The 26464-nt window shown below is 48.2% G+C and overlaps 1 protein-coding gene across 1 annotated transcript in view; it reads right to left on the reverse strand.

Moving 5' to 3' along the window:
- Positions 1-142: 142 nt before the first annotated feature.
- Positions 143-26464, reverse strand: part of LOC122372922 (mucin-17-like) — a gene marked incomplete at its 5' end in the record, with an annotated part of 41568 nt that continues 15246 nt past the window's right edge. The window contains 14 exons of the mRNA XM_043350606.1: positions 143-1479; positions 1744-2011; positions 2284-2425; positions 5229-5293; positions 5566-5684; positions 12959-13117; positions 13272-13353; positions 14028-14137; positions 14521-14643; positions 15699-15806; positions 16105-16172; positions 16464-16652; positions 17092-17523; positions 17867-17948. Coding sequence (XP_043206541.1) covers positions 1120-1479; positions 1744-2011; positions 2284-2425; positions 5229-5293; positions 5566-5684; positions 12959-13117; positions 13272-13353; positions 14028-14137; positions 14521-14643; positions 15699-15806; positions 16105-16172; positions 16464-16652; positions 17092-17523; positions 17867-17948 — 2307 coding nt within the window. The remainder of the gene's footprint in view (positions 1480-1743; positions 2012-2283; positions 2426-5228; positions 5294-5565; positions 5685-12958; positions 13118-13271; positions 13354-14027; positions 14138-14520; positions 14644-15698; positions 15807-16104; positions 16173-16463; positions 16653-17091; positions 17524-17866; positions 17949-26464) is intronic.

Raw genomic sequence — 26464 nt, forward strand, 5'->3', positions numbered from 1 at the left:
TAAAAAATGATAGAACGGCGCTGTGTGTCGCCGTTTTTGAGATGTTCGCGAAAAACCTGAGGGGGCGTAAAAACGTCCCCCCCCCCTCCACAGGACGGCGTGGGTTCAATCATAGCAAAGAACATCTGTAGCCGATTTCACCGAACTTTCCATAAAATTTTATTGAGTCGAAATCAGGGGCCAGGAGTGAAGCACTGAAAGGACACCCAGTGCACATACATTCTGTGTGATTTACGACAAACCGTAGAAGCCAATGCGATGAGCTTGATATAGGCATTTCATGTATCATATATTACATATATTTCATATTTCATATATAGGTACTTACGTTGAGACTGACAGTTGCTAAATAATGGCTACACTGTGAAGGGTTACCAGCACAAAATGTTATCATTTTACCTATTGATGCTTGATAACATTCATAAATCATACTCTGTTTACTGCATCTACTGATGCCTACTACTGGCACCAATGCTAACCAAATAAACTATGCATCTCATATTCAATGCCACCAATAGTCGGAGAAGTGAGGCAGCATGTTACGAAAAAATATACTTCTCATGAATGATTGCAAAATTAACCGCATTCACCCGTATTACGAGCAAAAAATAACAAAAGGCATGCTTGGTTCATGCCAAACTAGCTACCTACATACTTCGGTGTTACGTAATCAATGACCCAGCTATTCAATACCACAGTTCCGAATGTCCCCTCTTCCCGAACAGCGGTCAGCAGCATTGCAGAACTTCTAACATTTGTGAACCGTCGCATACAGGGTCTTCAAGAAATCGCGACGTTTCCATTTTACTTACAGTGCAGGCTGTAGGCACCTATTACAAGCTGCATCCCAAAATACATACACAGGTATCACATGCCATAAAGCTTAACAGACTCTGAACGATTCCTGATTGCTTGATTACCACATGTCGTTTCTAGGAAATCACATTCGAAAATCGGCTGCTCTAAACAACATGACCTGATCGCCCAGAACCCCAAGTATAGTGAGTAACAGTGGTGGAGACACATAATATCGCTTTTATGTATACATGCACACTCGGCTTCCTGAAAAGAGTTCCAGGGGTACATAGTTATTGAATTGTAGAGCATGTCTGCTAGAGCTCAGAGCATAGAGTTTTCGTCATGTTCGCCATCTGCGGAGAGGCGGCTGTCAGGGGCGGTCTGAGCGTCCGGCTCCGGCTCGGCGGCCGGAGCGTCCTCCCCAGCAGCGTCCTCTCCGTCCTCCCCGTCCTCTGCGTCCTCTGCGTCCTCTCCGTCCTCCTCGGCCACCGGGGAGACGCAGAGCACCGTCTCCTTGAAGCCGACCGACTTGAGCGAGTAGTCGGGCGTGGGCTCCTCGGGTGTCGGCTGCTGCGTCTCGGACAGGTCGATGAGCGGGTGCTCGCCGGGGGACGACGGGCGGCGCTCCTGGCGCGGCGCGCTCTCTGACGGAGGCTCCGAGCCGAGGCCGTGGACGGCCGGCTGAAACACCGACCGGAGCTGTCAGCGACCGACGGCGGCGGCCGTCACTCAGCCCGGCGCCAGTGGCAGCACCGAGACGCAATCAGTACACCGCAAATAGACCTGTAACTGTGCATCACAGAGAAGAATAGCTTGCTAAGCACGGCAGCTTGCGGCGTCACCTCCTGTTAGGAGTTGGAAAGCATGTTACCTGTTGGATGGACTGGAAGAAGCGACTGTTTGCCTCCTGTTCTCGGTGGACTGGAAGGCACAGTTCTCAGTTACCTGCGGTCCGGACTGGAAGACGCGGCTGTCTGTTTCCTGCGGTCCGGACTGGAAGACGCGGCTGTCTGTTTCCTGCGGTCCGGACTGGAAGACGCGGCTGTCTGTTACCTGCGGTCCGGACTGGAAGACGCGGCTGTCTGTTTCCTGCTGGCCGGACTGGAAGGCGTGGTTGCTGTAGGTATTGCTCTCGCTGCGCCGACCAGTAGCTTCAGGTGAGTAGTTGGAGTTCACCATCCCTCCGGCGTAGGACTCGGCGTCATTCTTCTGCCTGAGTCACAGCACACACGACATGACTCAGCACAACGCGTTCACCGCTCACAGTGTCAGAATTAATCCCTGTTTGCAACGCTCAATGGGCAATGGTCATTGGTCAATTACTCTTATTAAATTGATATGATCGACTATTGGTGAGATTTCGGCGTTACCTACACGCAGCACGGCCCCAGCACGGTGCGTAGCTGCAGTAGCCAGCCGTTTACGTGCTGCAGCTGTAGCAGCGAGCCGTTTACCTGGTGTAGCTGCAGACTACAGGCCGTTTACCTGGCGTAGCTGCCGGCTGGACGCCGCAGCAGCTGACGCTGACGCAGCACGGCCCCGATGATGACGACCGCCAGAAGGCAGGCCAACACAGCCACGGCCACAATCAGGCCGGTGTTGTCCCCTTCCGGGTCCCCGCCGCTACCTGCGGACGGAGGTCACACTGGACTGCAGGGGACCGATGTAAGTACTGTACGACACTGGACTGCAGAGGACCGATGTACCGCACGGACGGAGGTCACACTGGACTGCTGACGACCGATGTACCGTACGGACGGAGGTCACACTGGACTGCAGGGGACCGATGTAGGTACCAGACTTGTAAACGACTCAAAAATTTTTTTTGAGTCGATTCTTTGTTTGAGTCTGGAAATTTGAATCGATTCATCAAACGACTCATGATGTTAAATTTAATTGATTCGAATCAACTCATGACTCATCAAGTTCCTCGATGAAATGATTCGAATCAACTCATGACTCGAGCAACTAGCCAACGGAATAATTCGAATCAACTCATGACTCACACATTTTGATGAATCGATTCAAATCAACTCATGACTCACACGACATTTTTATTGAACTTATTTCATTCAACTCATGACTCACTATAGGCATTTGTTGATTATTTGACTCATAGCTATGATAAAATGAATATGCCGCATACCACAATTGTATTAAGCAGCATAGTAGCCTTGACCAAAGATTCAAGCAGCTACCTAGTAGGACTAGGTACATAGGTACCTACCTTACACCTACCTATCTTCAACACTCAACAGTCAACAGTGCAATGTCAGATAAATTTGTAAGTAACTCTGAGAGACAATTATAAGTAAGGACTAAGGAGTAGCATAGTAACCTATCTCTTATTATTACCTAGAAAGTCTTATTTGAAAATTCAAAAGCACAAGTTCCGAGAGGCATTCATGTTTTTTTTAATCAAACTTTTTCTACATGATAATGAGACAAATGTTACTACTTCTTACTTATCAGATAAAATTATTCAAACAGTACAACCTCAAAAATAGGATCAATCCCACCTGTGAAACATTTCAGCATCAGCAGGGACTCCATGGGCCACGAGGAGGCCATGACCTTGCATGAGTGGCTCAGGCCTCAGAATCAGATATGATCTTGAGTTGAGACTCATTGAAAGTAGTTAATGTAGGTATACAATATACATTCTCCAAACGGCACCTAGTTTAGCAGTGCCAACTGGCTGCCAGCTAGATAGAGCCCATCCGTCACTTACCATTTATGTTGGCTCAACGTGGAGATTAAAATGAAGGAATATAAAAAATATTGTTAGTCTACAATTTTAGATTAAAAATGTCGTCATTGAATATTAATCGATATCAAGAGCACCGGAGCACTGACCAAGTGGCTCTTTTGGTAAAAAATAAATTGTTCTTTCTTCCTATGCATCAAATAAAAAATATTTTCAATTTTTTATTTGTCATCACATATTTCTATTTTTCAACAAAATTACTCGTTGACTTCATATTTATCGAGATTCAGACGTGAAAGTTATCAACTGCGCCATTAATATAGTTTTCTTAAAACGTACTATGACTTTCACATTCTATTCTCGAATTCATGACGTCACTCATAGTACATATTTTAGGCGAATGGAGATCGCTGAGGAAATATTTCAAAGCCGCTCCTTTACATTATTCTGAAGATTCTATAATGTCATAAAACAAGTTTCTTTTTAAACTTCTATTTCATGGAAAAATGTGCATTTTGTGGTTTATTGGCAGTTGAGCATCGCAATTTTGCGGTTTATAGGTGAGTTTATTTATATTATAGCATAGCCTATAGGTAGTTTATAGGCTATAGGTAGTTTGGGCGTATTTGACTCTATAGACGCCCAAACTCTTATGCTGTTGATTGATTATTGGGACCAAATTGGGACTGGGAGAAGGGGAGGCAGCCGCAGGTGTCAATTCTGACTTCTGACATGTAAAATGTAGGTACCTAGGTAATGTAGCAGGCACTTGGTTTGGTAAGTGCCTACCAACTGCCAAATGCTTTTGGCTCATTAGGCGCCTGTGCCTGAGCCTCTGAGGCTCTTGTAAGTCTGAAATATGGAGTTAAGTGATGGCTAAAGCTGAGGGGGTGATCTAGCATTGATTATTAGGGTGTTGATGGTGACTTGTAAACGACTCAAATTTTTTTGAGTCGATTCTTTGTTTGAGTCTGAAAATTTGAATCGATTCATCAAATGACTCATGATGTTAAATTTAATTGATTCGAATCAACTCATGACTCATCAAGTTCCTCGATGAAGTGATTCGAATCAACTCATGACTCATCGAAAAACGGTTTGATTCTGAGTCGATTCACGAATCAACTCAGAGTCGTTTACAAGTCTGGTAGGTACCGTACGACACTGGACTGCAGAGGACCGATGTACCGCACGGACGGAGGTCACACTGGACTGCGGGGGACCGATGTACCGTACGGACGGAGGTCACACTGGACTGCAGGGGACCGATGTACCGTACGGACGGAGGTCACACTGGACTGCATGGGACCGATGTACCGTACGACACTGGACTGCAGAGGACCGATGTAGGTAACGGACAGCCACGCCGATATATATATATATATATATATATATATATATATATATATATATATATATATATATATATATATATATATATATATATATATATATATATATATATATATATATATATATATATATACAGGCAGCCAATTCACATTACGAACATATTATATATTTTTTTAGAAACCATTGACAGCCCCTAACTTGCAATATATTTCTCCAGAAGTGCCATAATGATCGTTTATAGTTGCGTAAAAGAAAGACAAACAATATTGTCTCGCTAGCAGATAAGATCAAACCCGGTGTCATTGCAGCGGTAGCCAATCTTCAGGTGGGCATTGCGAGGTCGGGAGACTGCTGAGCTGGCAACACTCACCTCCGCCGGACATCTGGTCTTTTTTGGTCTCCACATATTCCACAGAGTCCACGGTGTCCAGCGATCTGCCGGCGATAACACAAAGATATTTGAGAGCTGGGGCGAGACGGAGAGAGAGAGAGAAAGGGAGGGAGGAGAGAGAGAGAGAGAGGGAGGGGGAGAGAGAATGAGCATTGAGTACAGCGCTCGGAGCTCGGCGTGCGATCCGGAAGGTAGGCTGCCCGCCGGACAGTGCTGCCCGCCGGTACAGCCTACCCACCCAGGCCCCTGTATTAGCGAGCCGATACTGGTGTCAGCGCAGCTCGCAGTCACGAAATCTGACCGACTCGACACTCACTCTTTGATGTCGTCGGAGTCGACGGCGACCACGGCGCCTCCGCTGTCCTCTCGCAGAGCGTAGAAGTAGATTGCGCTGCCGTCATCATCGTCGTCCGAGAGCCGCCGTGTGGACGGCGCCTGCAACCAGGGTTGTATACCAATCAAGTCGATTGAATTGATTGATTTGTTTCAACGCGTATTTTGAGTTGATTGGATTGAGTCGATTGACTTTTCGAGATGACTGGTTGACTGACTCGTTTGACTTTAGCGACTGGTTGACTGATTTGATTCCCGAAAATTAGAGTGACTCGTATGATTGAGTCGATTGAATGGAAAGTTCAAATAAGTTTTAGTTGGCGAAAAATAATGACACCAATTGATGACATCAAAGATCACAAAACTACACTGAAAACTGCTTGTCATCACAACTGCAATATGGGGTAGATGGCCAAATAAAGAACAGGGCCTAAACATGAACAGCCAACTTTGACTTTCAACTGCAATAACTGCTCCGATCCTGGTGATAGAACCTGGCGATGCACCTACCTACCTTTCTGCACTCAGCAGGAAACGTTTTTTTTTTAATCCAGATGATAAAGTGCAAGGCCCTATATACTAATAAAGTGTGATTAATTAATAATTCACATCTCCACATCTCCTCAGAAACAACCCACTGAACTCTATAAATATCTGAAACCCCTACAAAAATAACTGAAACAAAAGCGCCGTTTTCGTCTCGCTAATTACGTTTACGTACCTAATTAATAGCTAATTTGCTGCATTGTTTAATTTGCAGCAGAACGTTTGTTGATCCTTTTCTCCTGAGAGCCTAAGCATAACATATTTAATATATTTCATTTTCCTTAAAATATTTTACCGAATATTATTAAGTGGTTTTATTTCAAATGAAATAATAATTAAAACGAAGTTGGTGTTGTACTACCGATTTATTTAATGATGATCTACCATACTACATGATAATCAATGATGTCATCTTACCAAAAAATCAAAAGACGTAGAATAAGGATTTATAAAAGCTTAGCATACTTATTGGCAAAACGTTTTCTTTGTTTCGCATTCGCACCGTGCCGTTTTCGCGTTTTAATTTTCCTTGTTCCTACTTCCTTTGTCCTTAACTTATCCTGTGGTTCCAGAGTCCCTGTCCTCTCCATTTCCTTTTAAATATACTTTTAATCCTCATCCCTATCCCCCAGTCCTAACAGTTTCAAATTGTAGTGCAATAAAATGTTTTGAATTCTTCACATAGGTACCTAACATTGACATGCCACGTCCAGAGTCGTGGACCGCTAAATACTTCATATCTCTTCCTTCCCAATCTGACAACATCCCACGTCTCAAATGCACTTGTGTGGAAAGATTTTTCAGGCTGCCCGTCAGTCTCTGTCTAACCGAAACCGTCACATGCAGGTGAGATATTTATTTCTATTTCCCTATGGTTAATATGTTATTGATGCATATTATCCATTAAAATAGACATGGTGTAGGGTAAATGGCCAAATCACGAATACTGCCAAAATCCGAGCAGCCAACTTTCAACTGCAATATCTGATATTTAGTGTAAATGGACGAATCAGCAGGTACCTAAATGGCCAAATGCAGCGAGTTGAGGGGGAAGAGGGGTGCGGATAGGTACCTGCCTAGCATAATTGAATTCATTTAACCCGCGCACCGACGGGGGTCTGCGCCAACTTCGCACCGACGGGGGGGGGCGGATGACCGCCCCCCCCTTGAGATCTCGAGAACGAAGCAAGATAGCGACAAGCGGTAAACGGCATCGGATACGCACGGACAAGGTCTACAATTTTTACTAAGGTCATTTTCAGGTCAGGTCAAAGATGACGTCACAGGGGTCGAAAAATTCAAAATGGCGGCGCTAGATATAGAGTTTTTCTCGAATAACTTTCGAATTGGTCAAGATAGGAACAAACTAAGGGCACCATCGTGATCCTCTCGTCAATCCGCATCGAATGATATATATGTTGACCTCGAAAGGTCAAGGTCAAAGGTTGACCTCAGGTCACGTGACCTCGAGGTCATCATGTATATCATTCGATGCGTCTTGACGAGCTGAACACAATGAGACCATCCGCGCGGCTGTATCTTGTTCCTGTACGGAGTTATTGGCAAAACACCTTTGGTAACCTTTGATGACGTCACATGACCTTACAGCTGCCCAACAGCAAAACAGACCTCAAGGTAGTGAAGAGTGATCGTATATGAAGTCATGTATGGTATATGGGGCCATTCCGACGCGTTTTAGTGGTAAAAACAGGGAGTTGATTTTTCCCCCATTGACTTATAATGGGGAGGTCGCGAAATTGACCTGACCTTAGGTCACCGACATCAAAATTCCGAGATATACAAATTGTAGATACTAATGACCTAATAACATCCTGCGACTTTCAAAGGCCTCCGACATCTACTGTAGCTCTGGCACGGTGACAAAGTTGCAAAAAAGTGACTTGAGGTTGGGTCATTCAAAGTGACCTGGTGACCTGACCTTAAAGTTAGGAGGTTCAAACTTGCACACCATGTGTAAAATTGATGAGAGAATAGTCGTATCAAATGTCGCGGCGCTACACGCCGCGGTTTTCCCGCTATTCGCGAAAAACCTCAGGGGGGCGGATATCCGCCCCCCCCCCCTTGAAGTTGAAGTTGAAGTGCTTCCGGCCCTTGGCTGGAAGCCATACGGGGGGACGCCTCACAGGCGGCCCAGCCGCCTCAGGAGCTCCACCAGCTTCGTCGGGTCTCCCAGTGCTTCCCTCATCTCCGGCTCGTCCTCTCCGAATATCCTTCGTCTCGCATCTGCCCGGGCGGGGCAGTCGGTCAGGAGGTGAGTTAGTGTCTCATCGTCCAGCCCGCACTCCGGACAGGCGGGGTCGTCTTCCAGGCCGATTCGGTGTCGATACTCCCGCAGCATCAGTGAGTGGCCGGTGCGGAGTCTCGCGACCTCCACGCACTCCCGGCGGGAGAGTCCCAGGCGCTCAGCCGTAGGGGGCCGGCGCACTCCGTTCTGCAGGGCGTAGCGGGTCGGTTGCAGCCGCTGTTCCCACTCCCGGTGGGCGTGCCTCCTCAGCCTGGCTTTTGCTGACGGGAGGTCTATCGGCACGTCACGCTGCTCCAGGTTGGCGGCCTCCCGTGCGATTTCGTCGGCCAGCTCGTTGCCGGGGAGCCCGGCGTGGCCGGGGACCCACTGCAGGGACGTGTGCGTCCCGCGGTCGGCTAGGTCCAGCAGCCTCTGCCAGACTCTGTCCGCCAGGACATCCGTCTGCGCCGCCGGGCCCTCCGCGATGCGACGCAGGGCCGACTGGGAGTCGGTACATATTCTCACCTCCCCCGGAGCAGGTCCCTCAGCGCCCCTCAGGAGGGACGCGAGGGCAGAGTCGAGCGCCGTTAGCTCCGCGCGGTAGCTGGAGGTCCAGCGGCCTGCAGGGGTCCGGATCCTCTCCAGCTCCGTCGCCCCCCGGAAGACAACGGCTCCCGCTCCGCCATTTTCGACACCGTCTGTGGCCGATCCGTCTGTGAATACAATGTAGTCGGCTGGCGGGAGACCCGCCAGGGTCTCCTGTGCCGCCTCCAGCCGCTTGTCCGGTGGGTCCGTTCTCTTTGTCGGTCTCGCGACAGCACTTCTGATGGTGACGCCTCCCGCGGCACTCCCCCATGGCGGCGTCCGTGGGACCACCAGCACCGGCTCCCGCGGGAGATCTCCCAGACCAGCGTCCGAGGACGCACTGAGTCCCGTGTCGGCCCAGCCTCGGTCTCGGTGGAGCCGCTGTCTGGGTCTCGTCGCTGTCAGCACCGGCTGCAGGGGGTCCCCCGGGAGGTCCCTCAGGTGCCGCTGGGTCGCCGCGGCCGTCAGCTGCCTCCGCCGTATCGCGAACGGCATCACGTCCGCCTCGCGCTCCAGCGCTGGCGCCGGGGTGGACCTGAGGCAGCCGGTGATGATCCGGCATGCCTGGCGCTGGGCGACCTCCAACTGCTCCAGAGCAGTGGGGGCCACTCCTCACATTGCCCCAACAGACGGTAAATAACTTTTGAAAATACCAATTTCCAATTTTAGTGTTTTCTGGACCAAAATTTTGCGAGGAATCCGATGGTGTGGTCCCCGAAATCTGAAAAATTTCCATTTTGGAGATAGCACCTATTTTTTGAAAAATAAATATTCGTCAGGCTTAATAGTCAAATAAATTGGAAATATAATGAGTTAATTTTTGTAACAACACTAGAATGTGTCGAACATGAATCAGAGATATATTTTAGCTGAGATGATACTATATCTGCGCATACATGTACATGAACTAGTACATTAACCCTCGTCGGCCCAGAAGGGGTGGGGCGGGTGCCGCCTAATAGGGCTTTTCGCGATAGCTTAAAACTCGCTTAGGGTAGACAGCTGAAACTTGGCATACCTAATCTTTTATTCAAGCTGGATCTTTTGACCTCAACTGCGTTTTCAGGTCAGGTCAGGTCACTGACCTATGACGTCATAAATGAGCCTCTGCGAGGTCCTCAGATGTTGCAACTTTGCAACGCCCTCAGTGCCAGAGGAACTTTCACAGGAAGATAAAACTTACAGGACGTAGTATCCTTCAGAGGTCTCACAACTTGTATATCTCGGATTTAACCTAAATGTCACATGAGGTCAGGTCGGTCACGTGACCTCACCATTATAAGTCAATGGGGGAAATACGAATACTGTTATTTTGGCGCCGTAATGATCTAAAACTATCCCAAGCACATGAAATCGTGGTTTCATGATCGGACCTTACAAAGAGTACATGAAACCACGATTTCATGTGCTTGGGACAGTTTTAGATCATTTCCGGCGCCAAAATAACAGTTTTCATATTTCCCTATTGACTTATAATGGTGAGGTCACGTGACCGACCTGACCTCATGTGACATTTAGGTTAAATCCGAGATATACAAGTTGTGAGACCTCTGAAGGATACTAAGTCCTGTAAGTTTCATCTTCCTGTGAAAGTTCCTCTGGCACTGAGGGCGTTGCAAAGTTGCAACATCTGAGGACCTCGCAGAGGCTCATTTATGACGTCAGGTCAGGTCAGTGACCTGACCTGACCTGAAAACGCAGTTGAGGTCAAAAGATCCAGCTTGAATAAAAGATTAGGTATGCCAAGTTTCAGCTGTCTACCCTAAGCGAGTTTTAAGCTATCGCGAAAAGCCCTATTAGGCGGCACCCGCCCCACCCCTTCTCGGCCGGCGAGGGTTAATGTACTAGTTCATGTACATGTATGCGCAGATATAGTATCATCTCAGCTAAAATATATCTCTAATTCATGTTCGACACATTCTAGTGTTGTTACAAAAATTAACTCATTATATTTCCAATTTATTTGACTATTAAGCCTGACGAATATTTATTTTTCAAAAAATAGGTGCTATTTCCAAAATGGAAATTTTTCAGATTTCGATGACCACACCATCGGATTCCTCGCAAAATTTTGGTCCAGAAAACACTAAAATTGGAAATTGGTATTTTCAAAAGTTATTTACCGTCTGTTGGGGCAATGTGTCCTGACATCCAGCCCGCTGCAGCGTAGTCCGCGCACGCCCTGATGTACGCCAGGTAGAGCGTCCTCAGGTCCGTGGTGCTCGCGCCCCAGGCTTTACCTCCAACTGCTCTCAGGGCGTTGCACCTTCTGACCATCCTGGCCTTGAGGCTGGCCACATGCTGTCTGAAGGATAGTGTGCGGTCGAACGTGACCCCTAGGAAGGTCGGCGTCGGTTCGTGTCGTAGTCTGGTGGTCTTCATGTGCAGGCAGGCCTCCCGTCTCGCCTCGTGAGGATCGAGGGTGAAGACAGTGGCCACGGTCTTCTCCGCGCTGACCTCCATCTTCCAGCGGTCCGCCCACTTTAACAGTTCGTTGAGCGCCGCTTGGACCCTCGTCTCAGCCTCGGCGATGGTCCTCTCAGTGGCGAAGATAGCCAGAAGATAGCCCCCCCCCCCGTCGGTGCGCGGGTTAAATCAAAATGTATTTTCAGTGGGTAGGTACCTAGTCAACACACACACTTACACTTAGGTAGGTACACTTACAAAGTACGAGAATTTAGAAGGCCACTTGGCCTGTGGGACTCTGTGCAGTCGAGATCCTTGTGCATAGTCAAGTGATATATTGTTGTTATATATAAATTTGTGTTATTCTACCCATTGAACCTCAATATCATGATCCACCTGTCCATCACTAGGTATCCTTCCTTATTACATATAAACTTTGAATGGCATGGCAATTTTTAATTTTAAATGACAATATTTTTATGTTTCTTCTGTAGGTAGGTAGGTAGGTAGGTAGGTAGGTAGGTAGGTAGGTAGGTAGGTAGGTACACCAGACTGCTATGGACACTTTTCCAAGTTGGTGGGGCAAAAAACCTAATGTATGTCTTGGTTTGAGTCGTTTGATTGAGTTGATTGATTCCTTTCATTGTCGCGTTTGAGTCGATTGAATCAATTCCCGAAAACTGCTTTGACTTGATTGATTTGATTGGTTTCCCAAATTTGTCGTGATTGAATTGATTGCTATTGATTGAGTCGTATACAACCCTGCCTGCAACACGTCAGCAGGTGGGGGACGGACGGAACGAACCGGGGCACAGAGACACTGGAGCTCGGTAAATAAAGGCTCGGTAGTCAATATTTGGAACTACAAATCTTGAGTTCTTGTATCTTAGATATCTTCAAATCTTGAGTTTGTATATAAGTGGGGTGTGCACACGCCCAACGGCGATCAAAGTCAGGGACAAAGACTGGTAAGATAGACAGCTTTATTTGCCGTAACTGTTAACTAATAGGGCAGGGAAGGCATGGTTCGAGTTGAGGTAAAATTGCATTCCTATACGATATTTCAAAATAGCCCCTGTTGAGTGTCTTGTTGAGCTTCTCTCCCCGCTGTTCTATCCCCACTGTCATCCCGGTGTCCCGCGTCTTCGCTATCTGTCCTGCCGTCGCTGTCCGTGACCGCTGGCCTCAGGGCATATTTTAACAAATTTTTACTGCGTCCCAAAGTTGAGCAGAGGGCACGTGCTACGACTAAGGGCACAGAGCAAGGAACAGAGTAGGGCACTGAGGAGGGCAGAAAGTAGGGCACGGCAGGTTACAGGGCATGGCACAGGACATTTTAGAGGGAAGGGTACAGGTCAGGGCACACAGCAGGGCACAGGTAAGGGAACCGGACAGGGCACAGGGCAGGGACGCAGTGGGTCAAATCAGCAGGGGCTACGTCCCAAGGCGAGGGGGCTGCGTCCCAGAATGGGACGCAGTAAGTGCCTTAAAATATGCCCTGGCTGGCCTGCTGTTCCTGCCGTCCCCGCTGCTCCCCTGTCCACCCGTAACCAATGTCCTGCGACCCGTGCTCCAGCGGCGGCTGCGCTCGTACCTTGTCGGCGGCGCTCAGCGCCTGGAAGTCCCAGGAGAACACGGCCCGGTAGCTGCCGCTCTGGGCGATCTGTTCCAGCAGTGACGTCACACTGCCCACGTCCGTCAGCTGGCTCTCCGTGCGCACGAAGAACACCTGGTCGTCGGTAACAGGCACCAGCTGCGGGCGAATGTTCGGCTGGCTCAGTGGCCACGACAACACACGAGAGCACACTAATCGATGACTTCTCCATGTAGAGCGTTTGCTGACAGGTCTGCGAGCTCTGGAATACGTCTCAGCCCCAGTGCGGCTCCACTGACCGCCCGGGCCTCACCTGGATTGTGGCCGTGTCACTGTGGGACTGGTCCTGGCCGTTGTTGTCGAGGGCAGTGACAGTGGCCCTGATGGCCGAGGTCCTGAGGACGGCAAACCATGCATCACTCAATACCCGAGTCCAAAAGTGTGGATGTAATGGCCCACTCTACTTATCCAGGTTTTTTGTTAGACTGGAACTTTCACACCTTTCTTCAATAGGTTCAATAGGTTTCCCTCTGCAAACTGCGTGGTAGGTATTCTTTTTTCGACAAAACCGAGAATATCGCGGATACTATGCTATCGGTCACTCGGAAATCGTAACAGCAAGACGCGCGAGACTCCGCACCTTAGATGGGCATTACCATCGTATTCATTTTCCATCCAGTTTGGCAACAAAACCCAAAAGTTTATATTTGCCCCCAAAACAAACTGTTGCATTTTGCTGCCACACAAAGCCTATACTTTGTTTAGTGATAGACCCAATCGAAGGAGTGGAGCATGGTGCCTCTATTTGCAATGAATTCCGACCGACAGATCACATAGTCTTTGAGTTATTACCGGTTTTGTCGAAAAAAGAATACCTACCACGCAGTCTGCTGAGGGCTGTACATGCTGAGCATTCCTAAAATCGAACTGCTGAGCCTTAAACCCGTAGGTAAAATGCCGGTAGATCCTGAAGTACATAACCAAAGTCCTAGACATAAGTAAATCATAAGTCCTAAAATGGCCGTTGGACACCCTGCACACTTCCGATGAAGGAGGCGGCGGAACGTACTGCCGTTTGACCAGGTAGAGCATTCCGGACGAGTCCACATCGAGCGCGTCCGAGTCCACCCGGTAGCGGACGCCAGCCACGCCAAAGTCGCCCCGATCGCCGTCCGTCACCTGAAAGCCATCCGACGACAGGTCACAAAAGGCGGCTCACCATCACACGCTTGCATTCAGCTAGCAAATAAATCACAGTCACCAGTGCTGACTCCCACGCCGACGGGTGGCCGGAGCTCACCGTTGGGCGCAATCGCTCACCGTGAGCGGGTGTAGTGTCATTGACCCTCACTAACAGTGACTTGGAACAGCACCGTTGGGCCTCACTGACCGCTTGGAGCAACTGCACTGGGCCTCACTGACCGCGAGTTGGAGCAGCACCATTGGGCCTCACTGACCGCGAGTTGGAGCAGCACCATTGGGCCTCACTGACCGTGAGTTGGAGCAGCACCATTGGGCCTCACTGACCGCGAGTTGGAGCAGCACCATTGGGCCTCACTGACCGTGAGTTGGAGCAGCGGCGCCGGCAGGAAGGCCGTGGTCGAGGCGGGAAATCCGACCACGACGCTGTCGCAGCTGTCGGCGTAGGCGGAGCAGTCGAGCACCGGGCTGCAGTCGTTCTCGTCCTGTCGGCGCACACGGAGCTCAGTAGTGAGCCAGGGCCGTGATCCGCGGCACACTGCTAGGGAGGCTCTGCGGCACAGCTCGGCCGTCACTCACCATCAGGCCAGCCTCTGAATCAGAATCTCGTCACCTGTCTATGAAGGAACGTTCACTTCACTCCCACGCAGGCCCGGGGTTTAACGTTTTTCGTCTCCTGACTAAAAGACAAGTCGCTCATATCAACATCCAATCGTACGAGCTCTTAAAGAATTGCGACAACCTTTTGCCGACCACCGATCGTGGGCGGTCGTAAGTGGTCGCATCGCCTAGTGGGACCGGGGCTTAATATTTGCGATAGCTCCCGAACGCTTACGGATAGGAGCGCGAAACTTTCAGTGCCATTTCGTCCATTGATTTGACATCTTTCTGGAGTAATAACTTTGGACGTCGCTATCTTGATGACGCCACAGTCTATTTTTATACCCTTGCACGACAAAATTCGATGTCATAGCGGTAAATTTCAAACAGCTGCTAAGAATAGTTTAAAAGATGTAGACAAATATGGAGCACATTTGTGTAATATATGGATTAAAAAATACAAAATTATTTTCTTTCCATCGTTACATGATCCATAAATAGGGGCCGGTTAATTGGAGCATATTTCAAAATCATTCGGGATTCGGTGCACAGGGTAAACGAAATCTGCGGAGTTTGAGATAAATTTTTAGCATGGCCTTGACATTTGAGCATATCATTGGGTTATTTCAAATGTCTTCTATCGTTTCCAACCAGTTCTGCCCGATTTTATGGCATCCTGCCATCCTCTGGGACTGGAGCACATCAACTTGAGATCACTGCACATATGCTAGTTTTTGCCTTTGACTCTTATCTCCGTTGTAAATGAATGTTAGATGCTCGGAAACTGTCTCGTGTAAACTGTACATTTCCACCCAAACAAACATAAAAAACTAGAAGTAATTAATTCATCAATCGATTTGGTATGGGTATCTTTGCACGTGTGTTGCACTTTCCTATAAAAAAAGCCTGAAGCATGCGTTACCACTGTGCGAAAACCCACCATAATGTCGACGATAATGAGCGTTTCGTCCCAGTCGACGATGTCAGTGCGGTCGGTCTGATTCTTGGGTGTTCCTCCGGCGGGAATGGCCTGCACCAGCAGAGACACCTGCCCGAGAGGACACACCAGCGCCGCCGGATGAGACATCCGGATCGACGGCATCCGCTTCCCGAACAACGCGATCCAACAGATACACCGCCATTGACTTGCAATGATGGCAATCGAAGGTTTTGTCAGTGGACCAAAAGCTTCCCGTATTGAATGTGTAGTAACGTTAAGATTATTAGCACCGCGTTTTTCTCACTGAAGATGAAATGTCTAACCATGGAAGTATAGCTGAAATAATAGGCATGTATACGGGAAATTATAAAACGACATGATGCAGTTCGGAGAGAAGCCGACTCACCTGCTGGTAGCCAAGTTTCGCCTTCTTGGAGAGTGTTCCAGTGGACTCATCGAGAGCAAAGCTGTCTTCTGGAAAATGCACGGCTTTTGAATCAGTGACGTTCATGATCGCTGGTGATCCATGATTCGATGCACAATGTACCTACATGGCTCTAAGACAAAAAATAGCGTGCATGCCGGCAGTCGTTCTACATACATAGGCAGGTACTAATTACATTCACTACGCTTTTATATGTCGAATGCTGTTTCATCAATTCATCCCACGCAATGAGCTGGGACAGAACAGCCACTACGATATGTGAATGCTCGTAAGATGCTAGTATAATAAACCACTGTCGTATACTGGGGCGCGTCACCCACCGTAACCGGGCGTGCGCAGGAAGTAGGTGACGGCTCCGGCCTCGGGGACGGCCGCCACCGTGGTCACCTCGCCGCTGAAACTCTCCGAGCTGTTGGCGAACCACTGGCGCTGCACAAACAGCGGACACACCACCGGACTCGGACTCGGACTCGGACTCGGAGTCGGAGTCGGAGTCGATGACGGCGCAGCTGTGACGTCAGAGAGGACCTGTAATTCTCACAGAGGATACATGCAGGCAGCGACGACCCACACATCCGACCTGACTCTCCCCGTGACCAACCCATCCGCAGGCGCCCTCGGTCACACCATGTCCGGACTGCCGGTCATCACTACCTAACTACCGGTGGAAGTGAGGGCACGCCCTGGATTACACCACATCCTCTCCGGAGTCACCGTTTGAGGGCAAGGAGGGAGGGGAAGAGGCATTGAGGACTGTTCCAGCGCAACTGTCTGCCTCTTGTTGATTATGGTTACGGATGTAGGAATCCCTGAGAAGAGTCGAATGTCATGGCAAGGCAGCAAATCACGTCTACATTACAGTAAGCGGCACATAGTGAAAGCACCCCGCTAACGAGCCCTGCATTTTCTGTGTCAGATGTTCATGTCTGTGTTCACCGCCGGCCGTACCTGACGTCGGCACGGTTGTTGGTGATGTTCCCGGCGATGTGACGGTGGTGTCGGCAGATGTGGCCGCTGTTGTGTCTGTGCTTGTTGGCGACGTCACAGGAGTGTCTGTGCTAGTCTGTGACGTCACCGGTGTGGGTGTTGTCCCGTCCGGTGTTGTCTGTGCCGTTGTCCCCGTCGGCTCCGGTGTTGTCTGTGCCGTTGTCCCCGTCGGCTCCGGTGTTGTCTGTGCCGTTGTTCCCGTCGGCTCCGGTGTTGTCTGTGCCGTTGTTCCCGTCGGCTCCGGTGTTGTCTGTGCCGTTGTTCCCGTCGGCTCCGTACTCGAAGACGTCACCGGGGTGGGTGTTGTCCCGTCCGATGTTGTCTCCGTAGCTGCCGTAGTGGGGGAGGAGCTCGCCTCCGTGCTTGTAACGGGCGTGGTGGACGTGGGGGGCGCTGTAAGGTCATGAAGAGACAATCATATACCAACGGCAGACAGGGCGCTGTCGGGTCACAGATAGAAGACTACAGATCGGTCACTGACAGACTGAGGATAACATGAGAGACGGACGGGACGCCGTAAGGCCACAAATACAATAACAAATCAATAACAAACGGGGCGACGTAAGGCCACAAATATTGTATCACACCAAAGACAATGCCACTCCACCTTCACCAGCATATGTATATATTGTAGGTACATGAAGAAAACATCACATGTGGGTATCCCGGTGAAAGATTGTTTGCTGAATTATTAGAAATTGCAGTGACTAAAAGGTTCTAGAATTTAACAATTCACCTGTGGTGGTGGTAGTCAGTGCAGGAAGTTTGATGACCAGCGCCGAACGGCATGTAAAATGATATCCTCCATCTTCTTGGGCCTGCAAGGAAACCAATGCCATTATATATAACCTCAAATTTTTCGGGCCTAAGAAAGGCAAACATACCAATAAAGGCTAAGTACCTAGGCCAGCGCTCCGCTAGGAAATCCAGATGCTGCTGGTTTCAAGAGTTATTTCAGCCTTTCAAATTTTTGAGTCTTTAGAGAAATGTGGTGGGCCTTTTTGTAATGCATAATTTGGCAAATTTGCTGATATGGAATTGTTAACACGCGCACCGACAGGGGGATATCCGCCCCCCTGAGGTTTTTCGCGAATAGCGGGAAAACCGCGGCGCGTAGCGCCACGAAATTTCGTACGACTATTCTCTCATCAATTTTACACATGGTGGGCAAGTTTGAACCTCCTAACTTTTAAGGTCAGGTCACCAAGTCACTTTGAATGACCCAACCTCAAGTCACTTTTTTGCAACTTTGTCACCGTACCAGAGCTACAGTAGATGTCGGAGGCCTTTGAAAGTCGCAGGATGTTATAAGGTCATTAGTAGCTACAATTTGTATATCTCGGAATTTTGATATCGATGACCTAAGGTCAGGTCAATTTCTCGACCTCCCCATTATAAGTCAATGGAGGAAAAATCAACTCCCTGTTTTTACCACTAAAACGGGTCGGAATGGCCCCATAAACCATACATGACCTCATATACGATCAACCTTCACTACCTTGAGGTCTGTTTTGCTGTTGGGCAGCTGTAAGGTCATGTGACGTCATCAAAGGTCAACAGCGGTTTTTTGACAATAACTCCGTACAGGAACAAGATACAGCCACGCGGATGGTCTCATTGTGCTCAGCTCGTCAAGGCGCATCGAATGATATACATGATGACCTCGAGGTCACGTGACCTGAGGTCAACCTTTGACCTTGACCTTTCGAGGTCAACATACATATCATTCGATGCGGATTGACGAGAGGATCACGATGCTGCCCTTAGTTTGTTTCTATATTGACTAGTCCGAAAGTTATTCGAGAAAAACTCTTTCCATACCTAGCGCCGCCATTTTGACTTTTTTGACCCCTGTGACGTCATCTGTGACCTGACCTGAAAATTACCTTTGTAAAAATTGTAGACCTTGTCCGGACGTATCCCTTGCCGTTTACCGCTTGTCGCTATCTTGCTTCGTTCTCGAGATCTCAGGGGGGGCGGTCATCCCCCCCGTCGGTACGAAGTTGGCGCAGACCCCCGTCGGTGCGCGGGTTAAGACCCACGCTGGGCCGGGGGGGGGGGGTGTTTGGTCACGTCCCTTGCGGTTTTTCGCGGTTATTTCAAAAACGGCGGTCTGGCACACCTGTTGACCGGCGCCACACTGGAGTCTGCGTATAACACGCCCTACTGAGAGGGGGGCTCTTCATAGCCCCCCTCCTAACTCCAAAACTACTGAACTGATCGTCAAAGTTCAAACGGCGTCTGATAGCCCCGGAAAAACTGTAGAACGTAACCTAATTTCATTGACCTCGAGGTCACCGATGACGTCACAGGTCAGGTGAAAGTAAAAATTATTAGCATTTTGGCTTGTTCACACTTTGGGCTCTGGCCGCCGTCTTATAAGTCAGATCAGGCTTATTTTTGGTTTACACACTCGTGAAGAGATGCTTTAGATACCCTGAGGGTACCAAATTTGTACTTTGAATTTCAGGTCAGGGTGAGGTCATCTCAGGTCACGGAAATATTATATCATGCGTCGGTCACGTGACACATGTTTTATGGTCCATTTAGGCCATAGATTTCGAATTTGATGTCGTTTGTGTCATTTGACGTCATTCTGAGTTGAATTTAGCTTAGGTTAGGTCACTTTCATGTAAAAAAGGTCAACTTTTTAAGCTAGAGTTTGTCAACAAAAAAGGTGTCTATTGGATGCCGTTTGAGCTCAAAAACACGATGGTGCTATTTATATTGGTGTACGATGTCAAATACGTACTGAAAAACTGATTTGGGAAGCTTATAATTTTGATTTTTTGCAATAATGCGTATAACTTGGCCATATTTGAAGATATTTTGCTATAAGTTGCTAGAGTAAGTTATAAGCATGTGTTCTATCATATATATTCCGATTTTTTCGAAAAGTCAAAAAGTTGCATTTAAAATATAAAAATATAAATTTTCAATTTTATTATATAAAATTTTCAAAAATTTCAAAATTTTGAAAATCCGAGATAGCAGTTTGATAGCGCATATTCTGAGTCCTCTCATGCAAAGAAATTCCGCACATGTTTTAACAATTTCAGACCCAGGGGTCAGGTCACCAGGTCACTTCAAATGAACACACCTCAGAAAAGTTAGAATCCTCGTCATAGCTGCACCGACTGAACGATCGCTTTGAAACTTTCAGCGATTGATAAGATTGACAGTATATACAAAAAAAATATCTCGGAATTTTGATATCCGTGACCTTAGGTAAGGTCAATTTTACAACCTCCCCCTTAGGTATGTACAAGTACCTAAATGGGAGAAAATTAAAAAGCCTTTTTGGACGAACGTCATTCCGAACACTCAAACATCGGGTTACACGGAACCTTGCCAAGTGGAACCGAAAAATGACTCCCGTGACCTCTCTCTGTATGTGTTTCAGGTCACATCAGGTCATGAAAGGTCCCCAGCAGTTTTCTGACACTAGCTTTTGATAGAGACATGCAAGGGCGATGATGAAACCTCAGATGTGCTTAACTCGACGATACGGATCAACTGATATGCAACATGACCTTTTCCAGTTGGGTCATGACCTCGACCCGAGGTTGAATTTTCAAAATGACCTTTCAAGATCAGATTATTGTTTATTTGACGCGTTTGGACGAGAAAAACAAAAAAACTTGCAAAATAAATGTCACTTTCTCATGAGTCATAAGTTATTGCATAGAAACGTTTTCATTAAAACTGCTATTTTGGAGTTTTTGCCCTCTGCAGGCTAAGTCGTTGACGTCAGGTCAAATTTGAGGACGTGTTGCAAAAGAACGTTGAAAGAGCTATCGAATGCGCTTTTCCGCGGCGCTGTAGCTCTTTTGGTTCCCGAGTTATGCGCCGGTTTTCGAAAATTGTTGAAAAGGCGAACTTTGACCTTTGATGACCTCTGTCGACCTGACCTTTGACCTGACCTAAAAATTGCTGGACAGTTCCTTGATTATTTTTTACGGTCTTTTGAATGCCGCTTACTGCATGTCGCTACGCGGCAGATATGTGCCTGGATCCGAGAGAATGGATCTGGGATCTGATCTCACGGATCCTGATCTCGGATCCGACGGGATCATAGATCCAGTGCTGTAATTTATCGGGGGATTTGTTGGGATCATCGATCCGAGTCTAATTTTTGTTTGAAATCCAGTGAGATCATGACATAGATCCTCGTTTTACCCTTGCCCCGTCGCGTTGGCGGGGGAGGCTAATATGGCCCCATGTGTTTTTTCCTGAATAGCAAGACAGCGGCGGCGCGCAGCGCCGCTAAATTTTCAGTACATTCCCGATCATCAATTTGACACCTTCACACAAAATTTCAAGTCTTAGGTCACCTTAGGTCAGGAGTTATAGAGGTCAAACTGAGGTCATGTTCGAGCAAAAATGAGCAAAAATTACGAAATATTGAAACGCTCACAAAAGCTACAGTTAACGAGCAATTTCAAAGTTCTTTATGTGGTCGTGTAGAGCAAAGACAAACATCTGACTATCTATATCAAACTGCTATCTCGGATTTTCAAAATTTTAGGATTTTGCCCCAAATATAAAATGATTTTTTTTAGTAAAACGCAAACAAATCCCACGGAATATATATGATACTCCCTGCGCTCTTCTATCTACATACCAACATTTTTGATCGGCACCTCCTTCTTGGCCAAGTTATAGCGAAAAACTGTTCAACATTGATGATGTCACATTTTTAACTCATTTTGTCAATTCTAGACCACGTAGTACAAAACAAAGACCACCATTAGACTCCCCGTAACGAGCTGCATCGAATCAGTACCAATTTTATGCAAAAATATCAAGTTTGAAATTTGACCTAACCTTGACCAGACCAGACCTTCACCCGAACATAACTTAACCTTCGCCCCAGTGGGGGGGGGGGGGCATATGCATAGGCGGCGGAACGGGGGGGGCACCGGGGCACCGTGCCCCCCTTGAATTCTGCAAGGGGGGCACCAATAGCAAGGTGCCCCCCCCTTAAATTTGATGTATTAGTACCAGGGGCGGATTCGGGAAAACTCCAAGGGGAGGGTCATGAATCGAAGTGGTGCCCCTACCTATACCCAAAATTAAAACCTCAACGGATTTCGGCCACTTAATTTTGGTGGTGCCCTATTTTCAGTTGTTTTATTTTCTTTATTTTTGGTTAGTCATGTGATGACTGGTGCCCCTGCTAGGCCGCTGGTGCCCCTGGAAAGACTGTGGTACCTACCTACCCTGCCCCCTGACAAGCCTACGGTGGGCCCTGACATGACTTAGGTGCCCATGGGCCCTGACAGGCCCGTGGTGCCCCTGACAGGCCTGTGGTGTCCTTGCTAGGCCTGTGGTGTCCCTGGGCCTTGGCAGGTCTGTGGTGCCCCTGGCGAGCCTGTGCATGTGGTGCTCCTGTTAGAACGCAGGTGCCCTTAACAGGTTTGTGGTGCCCCTGACAATCCTAAAGTGCCAACGACAGGCTTGTGGTGCCCTTGACAGGCCCATGGTGCCCTTGCGAGGCCGGTGGTTCCCCTGTGAATTCGATAGTGCCCCTGGCAGGCCTCTGGTGCCCCTGGCAGGTCTGTGGTGCCCCTGGAAGACCTGTAGTGCTTTTGCTAGGCCGATGGTGCTCCTGACAGGCCTGCGGTGCCACTGATAGGCCCGTGGTGCCCCTGCTAGGCCTGTGGTGCCCCTGGCGGGCCTGTAGTGCCCCTGTCGCTGTCAGGCCTGTGGTGCTCCTGGCAGGCATGTGGTGACCCCAGGCCCTAAGTCATGACCCATGTGACCTCCCCCCTGAGATTCGCCACTGATAAGTACTGCGATGGCTTCTTGGGAATTTGATACATGTAGGATAAATGGAATTTATCAAACGACAATAAGGAAGAGACAAACTCATAGGTACTTGAGGATCAGCTTACAGTTAACCACACATACGGGGGTGAACTGCCATTTTCGTTTAGTAAAAAAAAAATCATCATGCCAGGGCTGTGGCGAAAAATAAGTGGCCTGAATCCGATGAGAAAACAGGATTTGGGGGTACCCTAGGTTTGGCTCCTTGAGCTGGTGCCCCCCCCCCCCCTTGTCTCAAATTGTTCCGCCGCCTATGGGCATATGTTACCACCCTGTCGCGTTTTTTTGCGTGTGAATAAAAAACCGCGGCGCGTAGCGCCGCGCCGCTTGGGGTAGCTTTTGGTACATCAATTTTGGACAATGTGTGAAATTTTTGACCCCAGGTCATGTCAGGTCAGGTCACCAGGTCAAGTTAACTGACCAAGCCTAAAAAAGTTTGCAATCATGTCCAGCCTGCAGTGATTGTCAGAAAGGTTTTAAACTTGGTGGATTGCATGCTGTTATGGGCGCCTACAATTTGTATATCTCGGATTTTTTATATCCGTGACCTAAGGTCAGGTCAGTGGCGTGACCTTTCCATTACAAGTCAATGGAGAAAAATGAAAATGCCTCTAGATCCGTGTGTACGCATCGGAACAGTCCAAATATTTCAGAATCACAATGATTTAGTCCACTCGTGATGACCAAGGTGTCATTTTTGCTGATAGCCTCTAGACAGGTCATCCGAGGTCACTTGAGGCTACAAACAGTTTTTTGCCAATAACTCGCGATTGGAAAGAGATAGAACGCTGGGGATGGTCTCATTGTGTTTGTCTTAATGAGACGCATCGACTGATATGCAACATGACCTTTTCCGGTAAGGTCATGACCTTGACCTGAGGTCAAATTTTCAAGTTGACCTTTCAAGGTCAAATTATAGTTCATTCGACGCGTCTCAGCAAGGGGAACACGATTCTGGCAATAGAAATGTCGTGGCTTTTTGTAGTCGAAAGTTATTGTCGAAAAACACTTTTCGTAAAAACAGCTATTTTTGGAGTTTTTGCCCTCTGGAGGCTAAACCGTTGACCTGAGGTCAATATTGATAATGACCTTTTCAAAAGAAGAGTTCAAAAGCTATCGTTGGCTGCTCCATGCGTTTTTCTTGCTACCATAGTTCCTGAGATAGCGGCATGTTTTCTGAAAAATATAAGGACAATTGGCAAATTTTGACCTTTGATGACCTCTGGTGACCCCAATATTGCTCTAAGGTGAAAAATGACTGAAATACTTTCAAACGTACGCATTGAGAGCTATCGACTGCTTTTTACCGCGTCTTTCTAGTCCTCTTAGTTTTTTAGTTAGAGGTGGGTGGTAACATATGCCCCCCCCCCCCCACACTAGGGCGAAGTTGGCTGAGACCGCCACTGGGGCGCGGGTTAACCCGGCAGGCGGTGGGCCTCCCGGGTACCTTTCGCGCGGTAAGGGGAGGGAGCATTTTTTGCCCCCCCCCATTATCTCCGAAACTACTGGACGGATAAAATCACTTGTTACAACTCAAAAACGTTCTTTTTTAGTGATTTTATGTGATTGCACGTCTCGATCCGTAGTTTTCTGGCACTTATTGACATAGTTAGAAACACTTGGAAGTTTCAAATGTTGTGCATGGTGGGATCTCACGTTTTTTGGTTTATCGTCAGATCCTATGAGATCATAAATCCAGGGTAAAAATGTTCACGCCGGACCCAGTGAGATCATAGATCCTAACAGGTGCAGTTTGCTTCGGGATCCGCTGAGATCATAGATCCATCACTCGGATCCATTGCACATGTCTGCAGTAAGTGCTACGTGGCCCAGGAGCCGAGGTAGATGGGGGGCGGGGGTGTTTAGACACCCCCGGCCGGGCGCGGTTGGCGCCGAACACCGGTCCGGCGCAGGTTAAAGGGACCCTCCCACCTTCAAAAAAGTTTATAAAATTGGCATGGAAGTGATGTCGCTCGGTTCAGAAAGAGCGAAAACGAATATCTACCAAATTTCACCGAAAAATATTCACCGGTTTTCAAGATATTATACTTTTACTTTTCTTTACTTTTTGGGATCTCCGCTGTTCCTAGCGACTTTATTTGGAAGCAATAGTTTGGCAGCTGAAAGTGCGGCACTTGTTGCGCGCAGAGCAGCATATACCACTGCGTGCTACAAAACGTTTTAGTCAAACATTTAAAAATCGTTAGATATCTGCGCTGACGTCACACATTCAGAGGGGTATTCCTATGCATTAGCCCCTCTGAATCAAAATGCTGCAATTTTGAAATTCAATATTTCCGATTTAAGGCATTTCTCGATGTTGTGAGTGCCGAAACCGGTAATTGTGAGCCAGGGACCCCAATTTGGCTATCTCAACTCAAATCTAATGTTAAGGTGGGAGGGTCCCTTTAACCCTCGCCCGTATAGGGGGGGGGGCTCGAACGGACCCCCCTCGGTTTTTCGCGAATAACTCGCGTAAAAAGCGGCCGATCGCGACGAAACTTTCAGTACCCTCGCGTTAATCAATTTTACACCTACCCTAAAATTTTCATGACCCTGACCTTAATGGCCTTTGACCTGTAACCTACTTTTCGAGACCATGTTTGGCCGGAATCGCGATTCGGCGTATGTCGGCTCGCATTAGCCGCGCGTTTGCAGTCTTTTCGTGGTTTTAAGCATTCAAACATGGGATATGATGTTGCTCCCATGCATTAGGATGGGTGTCAAGGTCACCGGAAGGTCAGGTCAGGTCATTGACCTTTGATGACCTCGGTTCACTTTTTCAAGTTTTACATGTTTCTAGGCCAGTTTTTGGAGCTGAATTCGAATTTAGCAACCATATGAACATTTACGAAGTAGTTTTGGCACCTTCGTAACATGTTACGAAGCTGTCAGAGGCGGTTGCCACCTACTACGAATACCCTTACTGATTGACCTGACCTGACCTGACCCGACCTGGCCTAAATGCATGAAAACATCATCTGTGATCAAAACTAACATGATATTCGTGATCAGCACCCCGAAAAACCCCATAGCAACCACGCTTTACGACTTTCTAACAGGTCCCGATTTTCCCGACTTTTGGGTCATTGACCTGACCTGGAAGGTCAACCAATGACCTAGGATCTTAAAATTGGGTATCATCGGCTTTTTCTCGTCACGGGCAACACGCTCGTTTTTTCCGCGAAGCTCTAGCTCGATCAGGGGCGAAACGGCAAGGGGGGGTATACGTTCGCGGCTGGAAAAACACCAATACGGGCGAGGGTTGAACCTCGCCCGTACTGGTGTTTTTCCAGCCGTGAACGTTTTGGGGGTCCGTGGGACCCCACCTTGCCGTTTCACCCCTGACCGAGCTAGAGCTTCGCGGAAAAAAACGAGCGTGTTGCCCGTGACGAGAGCAAGTCGATGACGCGCAGTTTTAAGGTCCTAGGTCATTGGACGATCTTCCAGGTCAGGTCAATGACCCAAAGGTCAAGAAAATCGGGACCTGTCAGAACGTCGTAAA

Source organism: Amphibalanus amphitrite, unplaced genomic scaffold (assembly GCF_019059575.1).
Source record: "Amphibalanus amphitrite isolate SeventyFive unplaced genomic scaffold, NRLGWU_Aamphi_draft 000037F_arrow, whole genome shotgun sequence".
Lineage (NCBI taxonomy): Eukaryota > Metazoa > Arthropoda > Thecostraca > Balanomorpha > Balanidae > Amphibalanus > Amphibalanus amphitrite.